This window comes from Convolutriloba macropyga, chromosome 10, assembly GCF_964194025.1.
Source record: "Convolutriloba macropyga chromosome 10, txConMacr16.3, whole genome shotgun sequence".
Taxonomy (NCBI): Eukaryota; Metazoa; Xenacoelomorpha; order Acoela; family Convolutidae; genus Convolutriloba; species Convolutriloba macropyga.
Window position 1 is genome coordinate 44839407 of NC_134477.1, and position 21234 is coordinate 44860640.

The 21234-nt window shown below is 40.1% G+C and overlaps 1 protein-coding gene across 1 annotated transcript in view; it reads left to right on the forward strand.

Moving 5' to 3' along the window:
* Positions 1-984: 984 nt before the first annotated feature.
* The window catches only part of LOC142348589 (uncharacterized), a 135071-nt gene continuing 114821 nt past the window's right edge, over positions 985-21234 (forward strand). Inside the window, exon 1 of the mRNA XM_075399984.1 lies at positions 985-1151. Within this exon, the coding sequence (XP_075256099.1) occupies positions 1103-1151 (49 nt within the window). The 5' untranslated portion in view covers positions 985-1102. The remainder of the gene's footprint in view (positions 1152-21234) is intronic.

Below are 21234 nucleotides of genomic sequence, written 5' to 3' on the forward strand. Positions count from 1 at the left end.
ACTTGAAATGGATACATTAATTATAAAAATGGTGTCTAAAACCTGTGACATGAGCGCACGAAAGTCTCGGTATACAAACATTTGAACGCACAAAGAACGTACAAAAAATTTGAACACACGAAAGTCTGAACATAGGTGCTTTTGAACACGGGAAAAATGTTGAACGCACGAAGGTCCACTGAGCTCACAAAAGTCTGGACATACTCACTGTTAACTTTTAAACGCACGTAGAATGCACAAAAATTTTGAGCACTCATACGTGTTTTTGAACGTACGGAAAATGAACGAAATTTTTTGAACGCAAGTATGTCTGGTAAACGCACGCAATTTTGGAGCAGAACGCACAAAAGTCTTTACATACTCGCTTTTGAACGCACGAAGAGCGCACGGAAAGATTTGAATACTGTACGAACGTCTGTACATAGAGGCTTCTTTGTCCAGGACGGTCCGGACATATACATTTTCCATCAGGGAAGGTCAGGACATGCCTACTTTTGGTGCGGTACCTCAGCCCTGGGTTACACCAATCTGGATTATATAAAATCAATGAAATGGTTAAAACATAATAGAGTGGTCGGCTTCACATCGTTTTCTGAAAAAGACGTATGCAGTTTGAGTCAACTCGATCGTTCCTTAAAATATGAGGTGACAAGAGTTCAGTAAACATAGGCGTAAAAAATATAGGTGTCTGTAAGGAGGTCACTATAAGATTTCAGAAAATCTTTTGAATTATTTAGTCGAATTAGTCGTCTCAAAATTGGCAAGGTCTCACACAGTAAAATTGTACTTACACAGTTGGTAATTACTTTCGAGTATTCTAATCATATTGTAGGATTGGGAAATTCGGTCAACTACACGCTGAGATAGTGTCTCTGCGTCATTGGTTTAACGAAATAGGGTTTACCTCTTTTAACATCATCTCAATTGGGCCTAATATCCTGGTTAGCAATACCAAGCTACCATTCAATAGAATTGTGTATGATTCAACTATAACATTGACAAGTCAGTTGCAAATTCAGTCAAGAAATTTGACTTTGAAACGGAGAATTAAAACAAACTCTGTTCGAATTGTGGTGTGGAATTTTTGCATTTCTGTTCGGAAATGTTTTTACAATTGATAGTCCTCATCTCGTTGTGGAGATCATCAGTCGGTAAGTAACACTTTTCACCAGAATCACTCTCAATCAAGACGAAATTAGTCATCAGTTATTTCTTGCTGCTATAAACAAACACTGCATTGTTTATATATGGATGACCAAATTGTTTACAAAGAAAAGAGTACTAGAAAATAATACTCAAACAGCGTCCTAAGTTTGACCTTCCAATTAGCATATCAAGTTTCTCCGATAGTTTTTTTTCACTATTGCCAGTAGCAAGAATCGAGTGGGGATCGTCATGTGACCAGCACCGCATTGGCTCAAATATCCGGGTCGAGGTTTGGTCAAAAAACAATGTAAGAATAGCGGTGAATAGCGATAAAAAAAACTTTTTTCACCGCAAAGCGCCCGCCTTTTTTAGCGCTGAATGCGGCGAATTTTTGTAAGATTTGCGGTGTTTAGAGTTAAAATTTTTTTTACTGCTTTCCTTTCAAAAAAATGCCGTACACGGGTTCGAACCTCTCACATCTGGCAGGTCAACAATTTCTTATTCAACTGCTCCATCTGTCACTTACTTAATTGATAGTTCCTGTGGATTTAAGACAAGCGTTGAAATTTGCGGTGAATATTTGTAAGATTTGTGATTTTAGCGGTGAAAAATATTTTTTCACCGCAATCTGCTGGTGAAAAATTTTCTTTCACCGCTTAGCTAAGTTTTTTTCCGCTGCATTCATCGCATTGAGCGAAAATCTTACACTTTTTAGTCAAATTCACCGCAAATCTTACATCTTTTAGCGATTTTTAGCGGTAACAAATCGACCTGGGTTATGCAACGGTTGTAAATGCAGCAGTTGTTGATTTAATGCAGTATCAAACGGTCGCTATTTTCTCCCAAGCATTGGGTAACAATAGCTCGGGTTGGTTTCTTAAAAAATCATATCAAATCACCAGTCTAGTGGCGTTGCCAAAATAACGTGCTCGAAAACGCAGCGTTACAATGATCGATATCAACATAACCAAAATTAGAATGAATACTGATAGAAAGACTCTCTGGAAAAATATTTGGTGTTGCAACATTCGCATTTGTGAATACCCTAGTCGATTTAGGATGTTAATCTTGCAAGAATCTTGCAAGATCTTGCAAGATTATGCATAATCTTGCAAGATTTTCTTGCAAGATCTTGCAAGATTAACAATTTTTTGCAAGATTTTCTTGCAAGATTAACATCCTCTTGCAAGATCTTGCAAGATTAACAACATATTTTGCAGATTTTTTTTCTCTCCTTAACCTATCCTAAACAAAAAAAGCGCCTAAAAAGCCGCGGAAAACCAATCCTATCCTATTTTAGTAACAAAAAAACGTTCCTATCCTAGACCTAAGTCTTATGAGAAGAAACTCAGGAAAGCAGATGAAATTTGAATTTAAAAGAAACAACACAAAAAAAATAAATACATCACATCGAAAAACCAATCTAGCACAAGAAAACAACAGGCAGACGACTCCCTTCGCTGATCTTCTTTTCTTCTTTTTTGATTTTTCTTTGAGTTTTTTTTCAAACAATTTTGTTTCTTTTCATTTTCAAGTGACTGTGGTCTCGTCGTAGGGTGTCGTCTCCTCGTCCTCGGGTGTCACCGAATCCTGCAGAAAAAAAACTGAACAACACAGAACAGCAAAGAAATCCCAAGCGCCTAAGCGCAAGGGTACCCCCCAAACCGAGCCAAAGCACACCAGGGCAAAGCAAAGCCCAGCAGGAAACACCTAAAGCCCGCGCCGAAACCTAAGTGGGGAGGGAAAAGCGAAACGGAAGCGCAAAAAACCTAGCTCCTAAATCGGCGCGGGCAAAGGAGAGACTTCCCACCCTAACCTAAGCACCCTATGGGCAAAAGCAAAGCCCGGCAAAGCAACACCTAAGGCCTGCGTCAAAAAGCCTAGATGGGAGGGGGTACAAAGAGCAACGCAAATCCTTAATCCTAAGTGGCACAGGCAAAAAGGGCAAAGCACGTGCCCAAAACAAAGCAAAGCCTAAGAAGCGCGCAAAAAGCGGAGAGCACTAAGAGTGCCCAAAAACAGGAAAAGGGCGGAACAACACAGCTTACCGACAAAAACCGAAGACGCGAAGTCCATGCAGAAGGGGTGACGACTCCACCACCAAAACCAAAGATCGTCTCAACCACCCAGTGCTCCTCGGGTGTCGTCTCCTCGTCCTCGGGTGTCACCGAATCCTGCAGAAAAAGAGAAAACTGAACAACACAGAACAGCAAAGAAATCCCAAGCGCCTAAGCGCAAGGGTACCCCCCAAACCGAGCCAAAGCACACCAGGGCAAAGCAAAGCCCAGCAAGAAACACCTAAAGCCCGCGCCGAAACCTAAGGGGGGAGGGAAAAGCGAAACGGAAGCGCAAAAAACCTAGCTCCTAAATCTGCGCGGGCAAAGGAGAGACCACCCACCCTAACCTAAGCACACTATGGGCAAAAGCAAAGCCCGGCAAAGCAACACCTAAGGCATGCGCCAAAAAGCCTAGATGGGAGGCGGTACAAAGAGCAACGCAAAACCTTAATCCTAAGTGGCGCAGGCAAAAATGGGCAAAGCACGTGCCCAAAACAAAGCAAAGCCTAAGCAGCGCGCAAAAAGCGGAGAGCCCTAAGAGTGCCCGAAAACAGGAAAAAGGGGGGGGGGAACGACACAGCTCACCGACCAAACCGAAGACGCGAAGTCCATGCAGAAGGGGTGACGACTCCACCACCAACACCAAAGGTCGTCTCCACCACCCAGGGCTCCTCGGGTGTCGTCTCCTCGTCCTCGGGTGTCACTGAATCCTGCAGAAAAAGAGAAAACTGAACAACACAGAACAGCAAAGAAATCCCAAGCGCCTAAGCGCAAGGGTACCCCCCCAAACCGAGCCAAAGCACACCAGGGCAAAGCAAAGCCCAGCAAGAAACACCTAAAGCCCGCGCCGAAACCTAAGGGGGGAGGGAAAAGCGAAACGGTAGCACAAAAAACCTAGCTCCTAAATCTGCGCGGGCAAAGGAGAGACCACCCACCCTAACCTAAGCACACTATGGGCAAAAGCAAAGCCCGTCAAAGCAAGACCTAAGGCCAGCGCCAAAAAGCCTAGATGGGAGGCGGTACAAAGAGCAACGCAAAACCTTAATCCTAAGTGGCGCAGGCAAAAAGGGGCAAAGCACGTGCCCAAAACAAAGCAAAGCCTAAGCAGCGCGCAAAAAGCGGAGAGCCCTAAGAGTGCCCGAAAACAGGAAAAAGGGGGGGGACGACACAGCTCACCGACCAAACCGAAGACGCGAAGTCCATGCAGAAGGGGTGACGACTCCACCACCAACACCAAAGGTCGTCTCCACCACCCAGGGCTCCTCGGGTGTCGTCTCCTCGTCCTCGGGTGTCACTGAATCCTGCAGAAAAAGAGAAAACTGAACAACACAGAACAGCAAAGAAATCCCAAGCGCCTAAGCGCAAGGGTACCCCCCCAAACCGAGCCAAAGCACACCAGGGCAAAGCAAAGCCCAGCAAGAAACACCTAAAGCCCGCGCTGAAACATAAGTGGGGAGGGAAAAGCGAAACGGAAGCGCGAAAAACCTACCTCCTAAATCGGCGCAGGCAAAGGAGAGACCTCCCACCCTAACCTAAGCAACCTATGGGCAAAAGCAAAGCCCGGCAAAGCAACACCTAAGGCCTGCGCCAAAAAGCCTAGATGGGAGGGGATACAAAGAGCAACGCAAAACCTTAATCCTAAGTGGCGCAGGCAAAAAGGGCAAAGCACGTGCCCAAAACAAAGCAAAGCCTAAGCAGCGCGCAAAAAGCGGAGAGCACTAAGAGTGCCCGAAAACAGGCAAAGAGGGAACGACACAGCTTACCGACCAAACCGAAGACGCGAAGTCCATGCAGAAGGGGTGACGACTCCACCACCAACACCAAAGGTCGTCTCCACCACCCAGGGCTCCTCGGGTGTCCTCTCCTCGTCCTCGGGTGTCACCGAATCCTGCAGAAAAAGAGAAAACTGAACAACACAGAACAGCAAAGAAATCCAAAGCGCCTAAGCGCAAGGCTACCCCCCCAAACCGAGCCAAAGCACACCAGGGCAAAGCAAAGCCCAGCAAGAAACACCTAAAGCCCGCGCCGAAACCTAAGTGGGGAGGGAAAAGCGAAACGGAAGCGCAAAAAACCTAGCTCCTAAATCGGCGCGGGCAAAGGAGAGACCTCCCACCCTAACCTAAGCACCCTATGGGCAAAAGCAAAGCCCGGCAAAGCAACACCTAAGGCCTGCGACAAAAAGCCTAGATGGGAGGGGGTACAAAGAGCAACGCAAAACCTTAATCCTAAGTGGCGCAGGCAAAAAGGGCAAAGCACGTGCCCACAAAGCAAAGCCTAAGCAGCGCAAAAAAAAGCTGCGGCAGAACTTACCAAACAGAAGTGAAGAATCCCTCGTGCCCACCAGCCAGCCCCCAAACTGGACCTCACAAGGCCCTCCTCGTGTTGTCTCCTCGTCCTCGGGTGTCACCGAATCCTGCAGAAAAAGAGAAAACTGAACAACACAGAACAGCAAAGAAATCCCAAGCGCCTAAGCACAAGGGTACCCCCCAAACTGAGCCAGAGCACACCAGGGCAAAGCAAAGCCCAGCCAGAAACACCTAAAGCCCGCGCCGGAACCTAAGTGGGGAGGGAAAAGCGAAACGGAAGCGCAAAAAACCTAGCTCCTAAATCGGCGCGGGCAAAGGAGAGACCACCCACCCTAACCTTAGCACACTATGGGCAAAAGCAAAGCCCGGCAAAGCAACACTTAAGGCCTGCGCCAAAAACCTTAGATGGGAGGGGGTACAAAGAGCAACGCAAAACCTTAATCCTACGTGGCGCAAGCAAAAAGGGGCAAAGCACGTGCCCAAAACAAAGCAAAGCCTAAGCATCGCGCAAAAAGCGGAGGGCACTAAGAGTACCCGAAAACAGGAAAAGTAGGAACGACACAGCTTACCGCCCAAACCGAAGACGCGACGTCCATAAAGAAGACATCGACTTTTTTGTATACTTAGGGTGGTCGGTCTCCGCCTCATAGAATTTCCTTCACCAATTCGTGTACATAAACATGAAAAACAAAAGCAGCAAGAGTCAATTTCTTTTTTAAAGTAATCTATGTGTCCCTGCCAGATCACACAGATTGTTATTATCGTTTTTTTTTCAACACCGTATTGCATTTTAAAAGTTTGAAAACTTGCGCAAGAACATTTCTGCAAATTTACGTGATATCAATGCTGCAGCACAACTTTTATCATTGAGACTTTATGATCATCTCTTGTCATTCTCATTGGATAAATTTGAAGAGCACTTCGGCAAAAAAATGGCTTAACATTTTTCAACTTAAGATTTTTTTATTGCATAATTTAAAATATTTTCTGTACCTAATGTTTTGTACCAACTTTTGGAAAAACTTGAGTACTTGTCGTTTGCATTTATCTGCAGCTAAAAAATTTCAATTGTCAGTATCTATGTGTCCCTGTCAGAGCACATTTTTAATTTAAAAATTGCAGTTGGTTTTTTCCTACCGTGCTCAAAACCAGCATGCTCTTCGAAACAATATTTGAGAAAGAAGGAGAATTTTCAATTTTCGTTCATTAAAGTACGCTCTGTAATAAGACCAAATTAATTTTTGGGTAGTTATTTTATGTTTCGAATTAAACATTTATTTTTGCTTTTTACTGAGTTTTTAACTGTTTTCATTTTTTGCTTTCTTCTTGAAAACAATTTTAGGAACAGAAGGATTGAAAGAGAAACAAGCTTTTTTTGTTTTATTTTTTTTCTGTCAACTATTTTTTCTTTGTTTTTTACAAAAACTTTTATTATAGGACAACAAGAATTTTGAAAAATGTTGGTTCAAGAAACTGAATTGTTAAGATCTAGCATGCATTCCGAGAGAGCACCTAATCAATCAACAACCAATTTCTTACGTTAACATAACTTTTCAGAACATGAACACTAGGGGTGAACTTCAAATCTGGTGGTCAATATACTGAGGAACAGAGCGAGCACTCGCTTTTTGCCGTCCTCATTCAAATGCGCCAAATCATATGGAATGTTTTCTTTAAGAAAATGAATGGGCCTCACATAACGAGGACCAACGTAATCAGTTTGCATAAAGTTTTGAAGAAAAATATTAGTCTGTTGTATGGGCTCGTATTCCGTATCTGGCCGATTTAAAAGACCGACAAATTTAACTTCGACAGAATTTTCTTGTAGTCTCTTTGCGAAGCCACACAGCCTAGCAGCAGTTTATAAAGGAGTTTCAGGGGTCAGCAAAGGTTTGTTAGGGTGTTGTGAGATGTCATTGTCTCCTAATAGAAGTATGCAATGGGTGAAATTGGCACAAAACACTACTTCTTCGCCGTTCAAAAAGGCAGCTCGGAAACCGGGTCTGCAATGAAGAGTGATTTTATAGGGCCGGAGAACAACATCATTTTCAAGTTCGTTTTGAATCCTCACCAGGTTGCTGTCCCCGACTATAACGATTGAAGGACTAAAACACGCTTCGATTGAATACATTTTTTTCCCAAGCTGTCCCTGACAGCGCAGCTTGATTTATTATGATTAATTAAACGCAAATTACGTACAGAAGCTTTCATTCAATAACAAAACAAAAAAAAGTTTCTTCATCTCAATTATGCTCGAATCCTTCTCTTATGACACTCACGATGAGAAAATTTTGCTCAACAAAAACTACAGTCTTGTGCTTTAAGTTACAAGTGGGAACCATTTCCATAGACCCTAAACCAAAAAGTTCGTATATTAGGCCAAAATTATCAGAAGTACCAGTCAAATTTAAATCGCGGGCACTAGTAGCAGGTCTACCAACAGCATATGACACATCAGAAATTGAACAGTACGTACTAACACGAAAGAAACGACCGTCGCTTAATGGAATTACGCATTCTCCCAAGTTATTGTTAAGTCTGGAATAGGATAGCGAGCCAAAACATTGACCACTTTTATTGATAAACCTAGAAAAAAAGAGGAAATATTCTTATTATCGCAAAAACGTAGAGTCTCGTTGTCTACCGTTGTCAGCCACTTGAGATATTTTTCAGCTTGATTATTAGTAGTGCAATTAATCGCAGCTTGGTGCTTAATAAACTGTTTAACTATAGCCTCTGGTTCTTTAATTGTCCCTTGAACAGCACTTAGAAGGTTGTGATTTGCAGACTCAAAACAAAAGGCCGAAAAAAGCCAAAGGCGTCCGTTGCGCCTAACCTGTTCACATAAGTGTCGCATTGTATGAAAGTTGAATGACTGCGAATCCACTCCGTAAAGTTCTGAAAAATTACTGAAAAAAAGAGTTATGAGCTCATCTGCTGACTTATTGTGAGCTTCGGTTGCCGTTTGTTCAGAGAGCAGTCTCATGGCTGTGCTGAGCACGCAGAAGCTTTTATACAAAACCCTACGGACGGGAATTTTTCTAAAAACAAGAGGTCCCACATGAAAAAAAAACAATTTGAGATCGAAAGCTTTCCAGAACTTGATCTCATCTAAAGACTTTATTCGGTGCAAAATATCGAAAGGTACTTTAATTTGCATCATTAAATTATTTGCTTCCTTCAATTTTGACTTAGCTAAAGATACAAGCACTTTCGTCAAAACTTTACCTGTACCCAGAAAAACTTGGTGCATTGGATCAATTGGACAATCCCAAGGTAAATCTAAGATACTATTGAGGGGGGTTGAAGACTTAATGCCACATTTGATATCGCTCAGCTGCCCAACCGCAGGCTTTGAAATGCTCATTTTCGCGAAGTTTGAAGGGTTTTGTAACGGAAAACAGCATCCTATAATTTTGCCAAAAGCCTTTTATGAAACAATGAGGACATGAAGAGTAGCCGTTAAATTGATTCATACATAAAACACTTGCCGTCGCTGGCATGTCTGCGACAATGGTTCTGATACGAAAACGTATATTTCCTAAACCCTCAATAAGCATAATTGACTCGCACAAAGACTCGATTTCAAACACAATTAGGGGCAAAAGCTTATCAAAAAGTTGTTTTGATCTTCCATGCCAAAGACCTAGGAGAGAAAGATTTGAAAAAGCACCCCTTAGTCTTGGGGGCAAATTGAAAACTTGAACCCAAGTCGGCCAAACAGATAGTTTAGATGACTTGAAAGCTGATGCACCGTCTACATTTAAAACTAATTGTACCTCATTACTTTTGAAGTTGTCCCATTGAGTAAACCAGGGGTAATCGTCTTGCCAAGACTTCAAAATATAAGTCGAATTTCGGATTAAAATTTTTTCGAGCTGCGTTTTCAGGTCCACACAAACAAACTTACCACTTTCATACACATTAGATGTAAGGGCTGTTAAAAATGGCATAGAAAGTTTAGCGAAAAGATTATTAGGTACTGGAAGTGCCTTAGCAAAAAGCTTCAACAAATCATTTTTTGCAATTTTTGGTAGCTTATGCTTATCAGACAAAGCTTCAAAGTCCTTCATGAAGCCTTCAGTTGAAAGGCTGGCTCCCTCGAACAACTCTGTTCCTTCCTCCTGCACCTGAAAAGCACAAAAGATTTCATTACCGTTATTGAACTGGGTTTGACTGTTTCTTTCTTCAACATTTTCTGTTTCAAAATTACCTAACATTATAGGAGTACCAAAAACGTCCGAAAGAGTTTGATCTTGAGGCGGCTGCGGAGAAACAGAAAAACCTCTCGGAGACGAACTTGTGATCGGGTCGCAGCGAACAGGTGTACTTTTTTTTGGGGCTCAGGGATTGATCAATTTTCCTAAAAAACTGTTATTGCTCAAGTAAGATTCTCGATCAACATTTGAAGAACTCAAATTTTCGTATAGCGCGCGTCTAGGGGGCAGTTTTTCAAGTACAATTCTTCTTATTGGAGTTTCGGGAATAGACGATTCTAAAGAGGAGAAACTTGGTGTCGTAATTAACTGTTCGGTTATTTTTTTGCGTTTTCTTACCGGCTCGGGATCGTTTGGACAAGGGTCACCATGCTCGCTTTTGTAGGGGCAGAGACAATTGATGTTAAACTTGCCAAAATAATGACGATTTTAAAAAACAGTTAATTCATCGCCCGTGCTAATATTCTTTGTGGCAACGCAAACCACTAATCTACCTTTTTGTCTGTATTCGACGTTCGACCTACAGGAAGCATTAACGAAAGAAATTGGACCTAGCATAAGCCATTGCTCATCTCTCATTTTACTGAAAAAAACTGACACCTCATTAAAACCTGGTATTATCTCCGCATCAGTAATTTCTGCCAGAAATCCTATGACACCATTTACTACTTCACCTTTTTGAATATCAGATTTCGTATACAGACCTAATTGAACGTAGTCCTCATTTGGTAAGTAACTTACAGTTTTGTATTCAACCGAGAGCATACTTTTGTCGTACTCGTCGTCAAGGAACTTATGCACTGAGGTGATGTCGTTGTGTACTTCCCCACCCTCGATGAGAATCTTATGCGATGAAACAGTTTCTGTGTCCACCCACTTAGAAGTTAGTTGTTGATCAATTCTAGCTAGCTGTTTCCACGTCATAATGGACTTGGAAAAGTTTTTGGAGGCTGTGAAATAGTAATTCAACAATCCCTGTGCCATGAATCTTAAAAAGCATAGTTAAATTAGTCAGATAAGCTAGAATTTTATTGGGAGAGGGATAAAACAATTTTTCCTGAGATTCTTTAAAGCCTCATGACATTAAAAAATATTACGAAAATTCAATTAGATTGACATTATATTTTGAAACAAGAGGAGTAACTTAGCCAAAAAAGAAACTTTATTAGCGTCCCTGTCAGAGCGCCATTTATTTTCTCGTTTCTTAACAACCTAAAATCAGTTTCGTAATTCAGATCATTTTTCATGCATCATCTTTGCTTTAGCCGAACCGTTGCTTTCTTTCATGAGTGCCGTACGCATTGGCAGCATCCTTTACACGTCTCAGGGCATAGAGGCTGTCCCCACAGAACCGTCTGACTGCTTCTAAAATTTATGTCGTAGGTAAAAAAAATTAAAAACTCCGAAAAAAAACTGAAGTTCGAAAAATTTCAACCTCGAAAATAACTTTCATCTTCCTCAGAGGCTGGTTCGCGTCCGTCCCTGACCGATCTTTGTGCAAACCAGCAAGTTATTTTTCGTTCCTCTTTTGATAGGATGCACCTCGTTAAAAACCTGCCGTACCCTGAGTTGTCATCGCTTGCACCACTGTAGGCCAAGAGATTTCGATTTTTATACATCAGCCGATTATTCGAGTTTTTCCGTTGTTTTTGACTCTGTTTAACGTTCTATGACAAAAAAGATTAATTTTAGTTTTAAACGTAACCAACTACGGTCAGCTTAATTGCTCTCAAGCGACAGGTTTCAAGCAAAAGGGTTTGTGGCCGGATATCCAGTAGAGGGGTGCACACGGGGATTGCTTTATCAATTGCTCATAAAGTTCGATCGTTCACGCAAAACATCAGTCCAGGAAAAAAAGCACAAAAAGAACAACAGGGCTAATATAATTGCTACAAACTTTGTTTGAAAGCAATTTAAAGAAGAACTTACAATTTTTCTCAATGATTTTTCAGCCCAAAGCAAAAAGTTGACTGCATCCACCTGAGCCATGTCTAATTGTGTTAGTGCCTCTTCAATTCTCTTAAGAACATTGACGGCGTTTCCATTCGGGCGAAACCTGGGTTGGTTTTGACCAGGCATTTTTCAACTTTTCAATTTATTCTGAAATCACATTTTGAGCAAACATAAATTCCTCTATAGACACGCACGACAAATTCAGTTGCCTTCACTTTTGATCGAGAGCTGTTAAAAACGTTCGCCAAGCTATTATTTTATTAATGCGCGAGATGAATCATGCAAAAAATTCAAACGATAATTAAGTGGCCTCTCAAATATTGAATGAAGCATACATCAGAACAATAGGAAAGTTGGCCGCAAAACAAGTAGGTCATATTTGTATTATAGCCCCAAAATCAAAATGAATACTAGCCCCATGAGAAAAGTTTTTGTACTTTTGTCCAATGGCACGCAGCAATTGAATAAAACAGCACAAATATGAGAGCTCAAATCTTCAGTTATAAAACACGAAATCAAAAGAACTGGCATCAAAATAGAACAAAAGAAAAAAATCCAGAAAGCCTTTTCGTTTTCAAAAGCAAGCCGTTTTTTAAATGTTCTTGTGTCCCTGACAGAGCACAAGCACACGTATTTCATTGTAACAGCTTTTAAGCGTCCTCTTGACTAGAATCAGTTTCAGGATTACGATTTTCGTTTCAAACTGACTTTCGCTTTCGTTGCATATCCACACCTTGTTGGTTTACGTACCTGAGAATATCACGGTATTTCACCTCATTTAAATCGTTTTTCAAAACACCCATCAAAGCGCTACGAAAAACTTCTGTTCGTTCCTCGTCTGCTGGTTCCCTCTCACCTATGAGCATTTTCCTTGGAGCAATGAAGTATTTTTTCCTTTCCTCGGAGGTCCAAATTTTGTTAGCAATAAGAAGAGCACGTTCACGGGGTGTGTTGCCGCCCAATCCCAAGAGATTAACAACATTATACATCAGCGATTCAACTTCGAAGGAGCGTTCGTTTTCTTCAATCGGGTCATCTCTGTTTTGCTCGGCATTTTCATGAAGCCGGTTGAGTTCCTCCATGGCTTTCCTCCCAAAGGTCTTCAATGAACGCATCACATCTGTAGCGGCGTCCAGCCTTTTCTCAATTTTTGTCATAGCGAATTGGAACCGCTCCCAAGTGAACTCCTTCAAAAAATTATTTAAGAGTTATTGAAAATTTCTAGAGCCAATAGTTTGTCGATTTGAGATAGCAACAAATATTTTCTTAACAATCACAATGGCCATCAGTTTACCTAACATCCTAAAAGTAATCCTAAGTGGTTTTGCAGTAATCTCATTGGTCAAAAATTATTGTTGTGGAGAAAAACTTCATGTGTCCCTGTCAGAGCACATGAAGACTTGATTTTTTGAACTAAATTCTTACTTCATCCGATTGGCTTGATGACGAACAAGCTGCTCCTCCTTCTGGGGTTTTTGATTTCTTGGACTTTTTCGCCGCGCAACCGAAGTAATCCTCTACCAATGCGTCAACGAAGGGTGGTTTGTCCGCAACTGCCTCATTATCGATCACAAGTCGGCTTTGCGATGATGGTAAACCAATTTCCGGGCTGCAACTTGGCCGATCATTTTGATTGTTGTCAATTCGATTGCTGCCCTGAGAGCTACCGCATCCTATATTGATAGCTTCCTCCCTCGCAGCAGCGCCGTTAGACTGACATAATTCACGCAGGTATTTATTGACATCCTTTTCATATCCTTGATATTTGAATTCTCCTAATGCTTTTCCTCCATGAGCATAACAGATAATATCAACCTGATCTCCGTACATCAGAGAGACCTTCTGGGAGTTGTTATAGTCCAAAGGCCACCTTGGACTATCTGCCGGAATTTTACTAAATTTATCATCAATTTCGAAGTAAAACAAATAAAACCAGTTGGGTTTGCCATCCAACTGGTTTTATTTGTTTTACTTCGAAATTCGCAGTCGGAAACATTGAGAGCAGCGGCCTCTTTTTCGATCATTCGGGTTGATTTTTTTTGTAGCCTCTGGAAGTTGACTCATTGCTAAAAAATTTTTCGATTAGAGCATGATTAGAGCAAAAAGTTTGAATCGAGCATAATTTAAAATTGAGAAGAAACTTTTGAGTCATTTAAATATAAAACACAGAACCCAATTCTTACCTCATTGGCAGTGAAGACTAGAAAACAAAATGACTCTCAAAATTTTGTTCTTGATGGAAACAAAAATGCGTCCCTGACAGAGCGCATTTTAATTTTTATTCGATTCTGAACGCAACCCGAATTAAATTTTTTTTTACAAGAGCACATTTTTTTAAAGATATTATATACGAAACACATTTAAAACTTGTACCGCCTGTAGTAATTCTTGTGTGTGCGAGGAAAAACTTAGCTATAATTCCAAACTGTTACTATAACAAAAACGCTTCTTTTCGACGAAAAAAAATTGTCTTAACCAAAGTTTTTCAAGTTTTTCATTTCTCGTAAATTAGATAGGATAAAGTTGGTTTTAAGATTTGTCCACATTTTACACAAGGGCATATAGGATGCCTCCGCTGTACCTCAATGGACACATCTGTTTTAAGTGGGACTCTCAGAAGAATGGACTACTTGCTTTTTGATAAGTTTTACGAGACATGAAAAAAATGAAGATCTTTGGTCAAGCCATATTTTTTCGTTGAAAGAAGAAAATTTGCACTATTAACTACTTGGATTTATCACTTAGGCTCACCTAGCACACGGAAGAAGGACTAAAAGCAGGACAAATATTAAATGCGCTCACTATATAATCACAAAAATGGTTTAAATAATTTTTTCGGGTTTCGGAAATTTTTTGCTTTTCGGCCTTGTCCATATTTTTCACAACTAAAAAAACGAAAATATCTTTTACTTGCTAACCGGCTAGCCTAAACAGAAGGGGGCTCTCACCTATAGAATGTAGGAAGGCAGACGACAGAAGAGAGCTGAAAAAGAGCAGCAAAACCAAGCAAGAACTGAAATAGAAATACTAAAATAAAAATGATAACAACATAAAAAAAAACAACAACAAACCAACACCGCGCGGATACCACTAACCAGAAGCTATACGCTACCAACAATAATATTAGAATAATAATATTAATAGCGGAGGGACAGTGAAGAACAAGTCAGCCAGAAGGAAGAACACCAAATTTCCTTTGACTGAATAAAAAAAAGTGGACCAAGTTTTGGTTATTTTTCAACACTTTTTTAAGAAACATTAAACGCAACCCTTTTGTTATCTGTATACACACACATCATTAGACAGGCTCAAATAAAAAAACAGAGCCACAATGGGGTCGCTCCAAGATGATATATGGAAATTTTAAGGAACAGTACTAGTACCCAAAGTACAAATGTGATCAAAGAAAATGACGTATGTCAAACATCAGAGAAACCACCCCTGAGGGTGACACTCCCAGGGGACCCTTGAAACATTATTACAAACCTCTACAAACAGTACTACACACCTGTAAACGATTTACAAACAGCTTTCAATGGAGTGAGTTGGCCCCATATTAAAAACATGGCCATGTACCGCTATACAGAGGCAAATTACATCAACTTGATGCCCGAAATCGTGTATACAAACTGAGCTTGCCAGAAACTACATATAATTAGGGGTCTATATAGCCTATACACAACTCCGTAAGTACATTTTAAACACATTTCAATCGCCTCCACCGCTGTGTTACATACGACAATTTTGAGGCCAAAATAGGGGCCAAAGTACCATCCAAATATCAAACAGTAGTCGATGCGCGACCCCCTCAGTTTGGTAGTCCACTACACGACGAGCTTGGTGAATAAAACAGAACCAGATTTGCTTCACTATTCACATATTAATCAACAATTTGGTGTTTTGTACCATCGCTCAAAATGAGGCCACTTACCACCCCCCAACCCCCTATGGAGTCAAAATACACCATCTAGATCCACGAAAACCTACATATAACCATGGTTCATGAGTAACTACATATAATGGGGGTTATAAATAGTCTATAGACGACACTAAAAGCACATTTTTAACACACTTTTTTCATCTCCGCAGCTTAGGTACCCCTCTATTAGGGTCGGATGTTAGGACCCCTGTACCGGCAAAATACACTATCTAAATCACAGAAAACCTACATACAACTATGGTTCATGAGTAACTACATACAATAGGGGTTATAAATAGCCTATAGACGACACTAAAAAGACATTTTTAACACACTTTTTCCATCTCCGCAGGTTAGGTACCCCCTCTATTAGGGTCGGATGTTAGGACCCCTGTACCGGCAAAATACACCATCTAGATCCCCGCAAACCTACATACAACCATGGTTCATGAGTAACTACATATAATGGGGGTTATAAATAGCCTATAGACGACACTAAAAGCACATTTTTAACACACTTTTTTCATCTCCGCAGCTTAGGTACCCCTCTATTAGGGTCGGATGTTAGGACCCCTGTACCGGCAAAATACACTATCTAAATCACAGAAAACCTACATACAACTATGGTTCATGAGTAACTACATACAATAGGGGTTATAAATAGCCTATAGACGACACTAAAAAGACATTTTTAACACACTTTTTCCATCTCCGCAGGTTAGGTACCCCCTCTATTAGGGTCGGATGTTAGGACCCCTGTACCGGCAAAATACACCATCTAGATCCCCGCAAACCTACATACAACCATGGTTCATGAGTAACTACATATAATGGGGGTTATAAATAGCCTATAGACGACACTAAAAGCACATTTTTAACACACTTTTTTCATCTCCGCAGCTTAGGTACCCCTCTATTAGGGTCGGATGTTAGGACCCCTGTACCGGCAAAATACACTATCTAAATCACAGAAAACCTACATACAACTATGGTTCATGAGTAACTACATACAATAGGGGTTATAAATAGCCTATAGACGACACTAAAAAGACATTTTTAACACACTTTTTCCATCTCCGCAGGTTAGGTACCCCCTCTATTAGGGTCGGATGTTAGGACCCCTGTACCGGCAAAATACACCATCTAGATCCCCGAAAACCTACATACAACCATGGTTCATGAGTAACTACATATAATAGGGGTTATAAATAGCCTATAGACGACACTAAAAAGACATTTTTACTACACTTTTTTCATCTCCGCATGTTAGGTACCCCCTCTATAAGGGTCGGATGTTAGGACCCCTGTACCGGCAAAATACACCATCTAGATCCCAGAAAACCTGCAAACAACTATGGTTCATGAGTAACTACATATAGTGGGCGTTATAAATAACCTATTAACATCACTAAATGTACCTTTTTAACATACTTTTTCCACCTCCGCAGGTTCGGTACAGATCACTATTTGGGTCGAAAATTGCGCCCCATTTACCGGCTAAAAATCACACTCTGGTTCACAAAAGCCTATACGTGGTCCCCTGGGCCTTCAACAGCAATATATAACCTGTCATAATCTTCAAACAGAACAGAAATTGGTTCACTCAACAATGAGATATTTCAAAAATACCGTTTTGTAACATAGCCTAAATTTGACCTGGTTCGCGACGTATATTGTCAAATTTCACCCACACAACTTCAGAAAACGCATAGGAAAACTTATGGGGCTCAACTGTGGAGATGACGAGGGTTGTAAATTGCTATAGTACATCGACAAAAACCGCTTATATAAAGGTACCATTCGTCTGGTGAAAAAGAGGGTCAAAATTAAGCATTTTGCCTGAATTCAGGGGTTAATATTTTCTCAGCGACCAATACTACGCACTTCACCGGCGGCTCAAACAAAGAGGAGCTCTTGCTGAGTTCAACGATACCACACATGCTCAATTCCGTTCAGTACTTTTGGAGTACTTTTCAAAAGCACTCAATTTCATCGAAATTTTCGAAAATTACTCGATCCAGTACCATCAAAACCCCCGAAATCACCAATACCAGCCTTTGCAACGCAATTCAATGGCTGGACTTTTGTTGTCCGGGCCATTCTAAGAGTCACTCCTACCTATGCAACTCTTTCAAAAGTCTTCGTGACCCTGCACTACAATTTCACTGAATGTTTGTCTTTTTGCATAAAAAAAAACGTTCAAAATCAAAGAAAAATTCATAAATTGTAAATTCGCAAAACATCTATCATCAGCATGTTAGGTGGCCAAGTGGAGGTCTAAAAAATGCTAGATACACTGTTTTCCAACCCTTGATTGAGCGGAAACAGGAAAAACCTGAAAACAGAGAGTTTGGAGCTGACTAAACCGAACTCCCGAAACTTCAAAACTTGGACGTTTAAACCTTTTGTATGCAATCAAATGATGAAACAAATTACTTCTACTGGTCTTTTACTGTTCACTGTGTATCGATGTTATTGAGTTTTAATTATATGAAGCAGTGGTCACGGTATAACTCAAACAAAACGCTTCCGAACGTTGTTTTTTGCCAATTTCCTTTGTTAGACAACTGAAAACACCGGTATTAGCACAACCAAAAATGGTTTTCGCAAAAAAAAACACATGGTACTTCTTGCCGGTAAATTAATAGTGCCGGTTTGCCATAGAATGAGGTTGGAATGGTTCCAAGGTTAAAGAAGAGTTACAATTTCGAATTTCGCCTTGTACATATTATACCATCGAAAAGCGTTATGTTGTCGCCACAAAGAACTTATGGTCACCTTTTTTGGTCTAATAGACCCCTGATATATATCAGATATTGATGTACAATTAGCGATTAAAATAACTGGACCCTTGTTGTTATTCCATGCGCTTCGAGTCATAGAAGCAGTGATTTTCTTGGAAAAAGTCAGACAAAACAAAATAAAAGCTTGGATGGATATTACTGGAGGCTTTGATATGACGTTTATCAGATCCTAACAACCTAACCACAGTCATTGAAAGCTATTTTGTGTGAGAAAAACATCAAACAACATTTTTTAATAATATTTTGTATTCTTATCACCGGTAAGGTCAAAATGAAATTTTCCGTTTAGGCCCGAGACAATGATTGTTTTAAGGCAAAAAATTGTTTTTGGGACCCCATTTCAGTTTTCCAGCTTTTGTTAGCATCAGTAGAAGTGCAGTTTTGCTACAGAATGATTTTGGAAAGGACTGGAAGCTCAAGAAATGTGACCATTTATGAACTTCGCAATAAACATAATATATCACCAAAAAACGTTATATTATCACCATAAAAAGCCTATGATCAACTTTCGCGCAATCTAGGCCTGTTTTTCAACTCATCTGACTAATTATGAATAGAGATCGTGGTTACGGATACGTTGTGGTAGTTCTATGTGCTTGGAGTCAGAGAAACAGCGTTTTTCTTGAAAAAAAATCAGATACAACAATAAAAAAAAAGCTCAGATGGATGTCACTGGAAGCCTCTGATATGACGTTTATCAGGGCCTAACAAACTAGCCACAGTCATTGAAAGCCGTATTAATAAAAAATCCGTCAAGCAACGTTTTTTTTATCAGATTTTGTTTTCTTACTGCTATATCACCGGTAAGGTCAACATGAAATTTTGTGTTTAGGCCCGAGAGAAAAAATGTTTTATGGCAAAAAAAAATTGCACCCCAATTTTATTATTCCAGCTTTTTTTAAACCCCAGTAGAAGTGCCGTTTTGCAATAGAGTCATTTTGGAAAGGATCGGAAGCCCAAGAAAAGTGATCAATTACGAATTCCGCCATAAACATAGTATATCACCAAAAACCGTTATATTATCACCACATAAAAACTATGATCAACTTTTTCGCTTGATCTAAGCCTTTCATTCAACTAATCTGGCTACCTATGAATAAAGATCGTGGTTACGGAACCATTGTGGTGGTTCTACGTGCTTGGAGTCAGAGAAACAGCGTTTTTCTTGAAAAAAAAATCAGTTAAAGCAATAAAAAAGCTCAGATGGATGTCACTGGAGGCTTCAATATGACGTTTATCAGGGCCTATCAAACTAGCCACAGTCATCAAAAGCTGTATTAATAAAAAATCATCATACAACGTTTTTTATAAGATTTTGTTTTCTTACTGCTATATCACCGGTAAGGTCAATATGAAATTTTTTGTTCAGGCCCGAGAGAAAAAATGTTTTATGGCAAAAAATTTTGCACACCAATTTTATTATTCCAGTTTTCTGTTATCCTCAGTAGAAGTGCCGTTTTGCTATAGAATGATTTTGGAAAGGATTGGAAGCCCAAGAAAAGTGATCAATTACGAATTCCGCCATAAACATAGTATATCACCAAAAACCGTTATATTATCACCACATAAAAACTATGATCAACTTTTTCGCTTGATCTAAGCCTTTCATTCAACTAATCTGGCTACTTATGAATAAAGATCGTGGTTACGGAACCATTGTGGTGGTTCTACGTGCTTGGAGTCAGAGAAACAGCGTTTTTCTTGAAAAAAAAATCAGTTAAAGCAATAAAAAAGCTCAGATGGATGTCACTGGAGGCTTCAATATGACGTTTATCAGGGCCTATCAAACTAGCCACAGTCATCAAAAGCTGTATTAATAAAAAAATCATCATACAACGTTTTTTATAAGATTTTGTTTTCTTACTGCTATATCACCGGTAAGGTCAATATGAAATTTTTTGTTCAGGCCCGAGAGAAAAAATGTTTTATGGCAAAAAATTTTGCACACCAATTTTATTATTCCAGTTTTCTGTTATCCTCAGTAGAAGTGCCGTTTTGCTATAGAATGATTTTGGAAAGGATTGGAAGCCCAAGAAAAGTGATCATTTACGAATTTCGCCATAAACATAGTTTATCACCAAAAACCATTATATTATCACCGCAAAAAACCTATGATCAACTTTTTCGCGTGATCTAGGCCTGTCATTCAACTTATCTGACTACTTATGAATAGAGATCTTGGTTACGGAACCGTTGTGGTGGTTCTATGCGCTTGGAGTGAGAGAAAGAGCGTTTTTCTTGAAAAAAAAGTCAGGTAAAACAGTAAAAAAGCTCAGATGGATGTCACTAGAGGCTTTGATATAACGTTCGTCAGGGCCTTACGAACTAGCCACAGTCGTTAGAAGCTCTGTTATCGAAAAAACCATCAAACAGCGTTTTTTATAAGTTTTTGTTTTCTTACTGCTATATCACCTGTAATGTCAATATGAAATTTTCTGTTTACGCCCGAGAGAAAAAAATGTTTTATGGCAAAAAAATTTCGCAACCCAATTTTACTTTTCCAGCTTTTTTTAAACCCCATTAGAAGTGCCGTTTTGCTGTAGAAGGAATTTGAAAAGATCGGAAGCCCAAGAAAAGTGACCATTTACGAATTTCGCCATAAACATAGTTTATCACCAAAAACCATTATATTATAACCACAAAAAACATATGATCAACTTTTTCGCGTAATCTAGGCCTGTTATTTAACTCATCTGAGTACTTATGATTAGAGATCGTGGCTACGGAACCGTTGTGGTGGTTCTATGTGCTTGGAGTCAGAGAAAGAGCGTTTTTCTTGAAAAAAAAAGTCAGGTAAAACAGTAAAAAAGCTCAGATGGATGTCAATGGAGG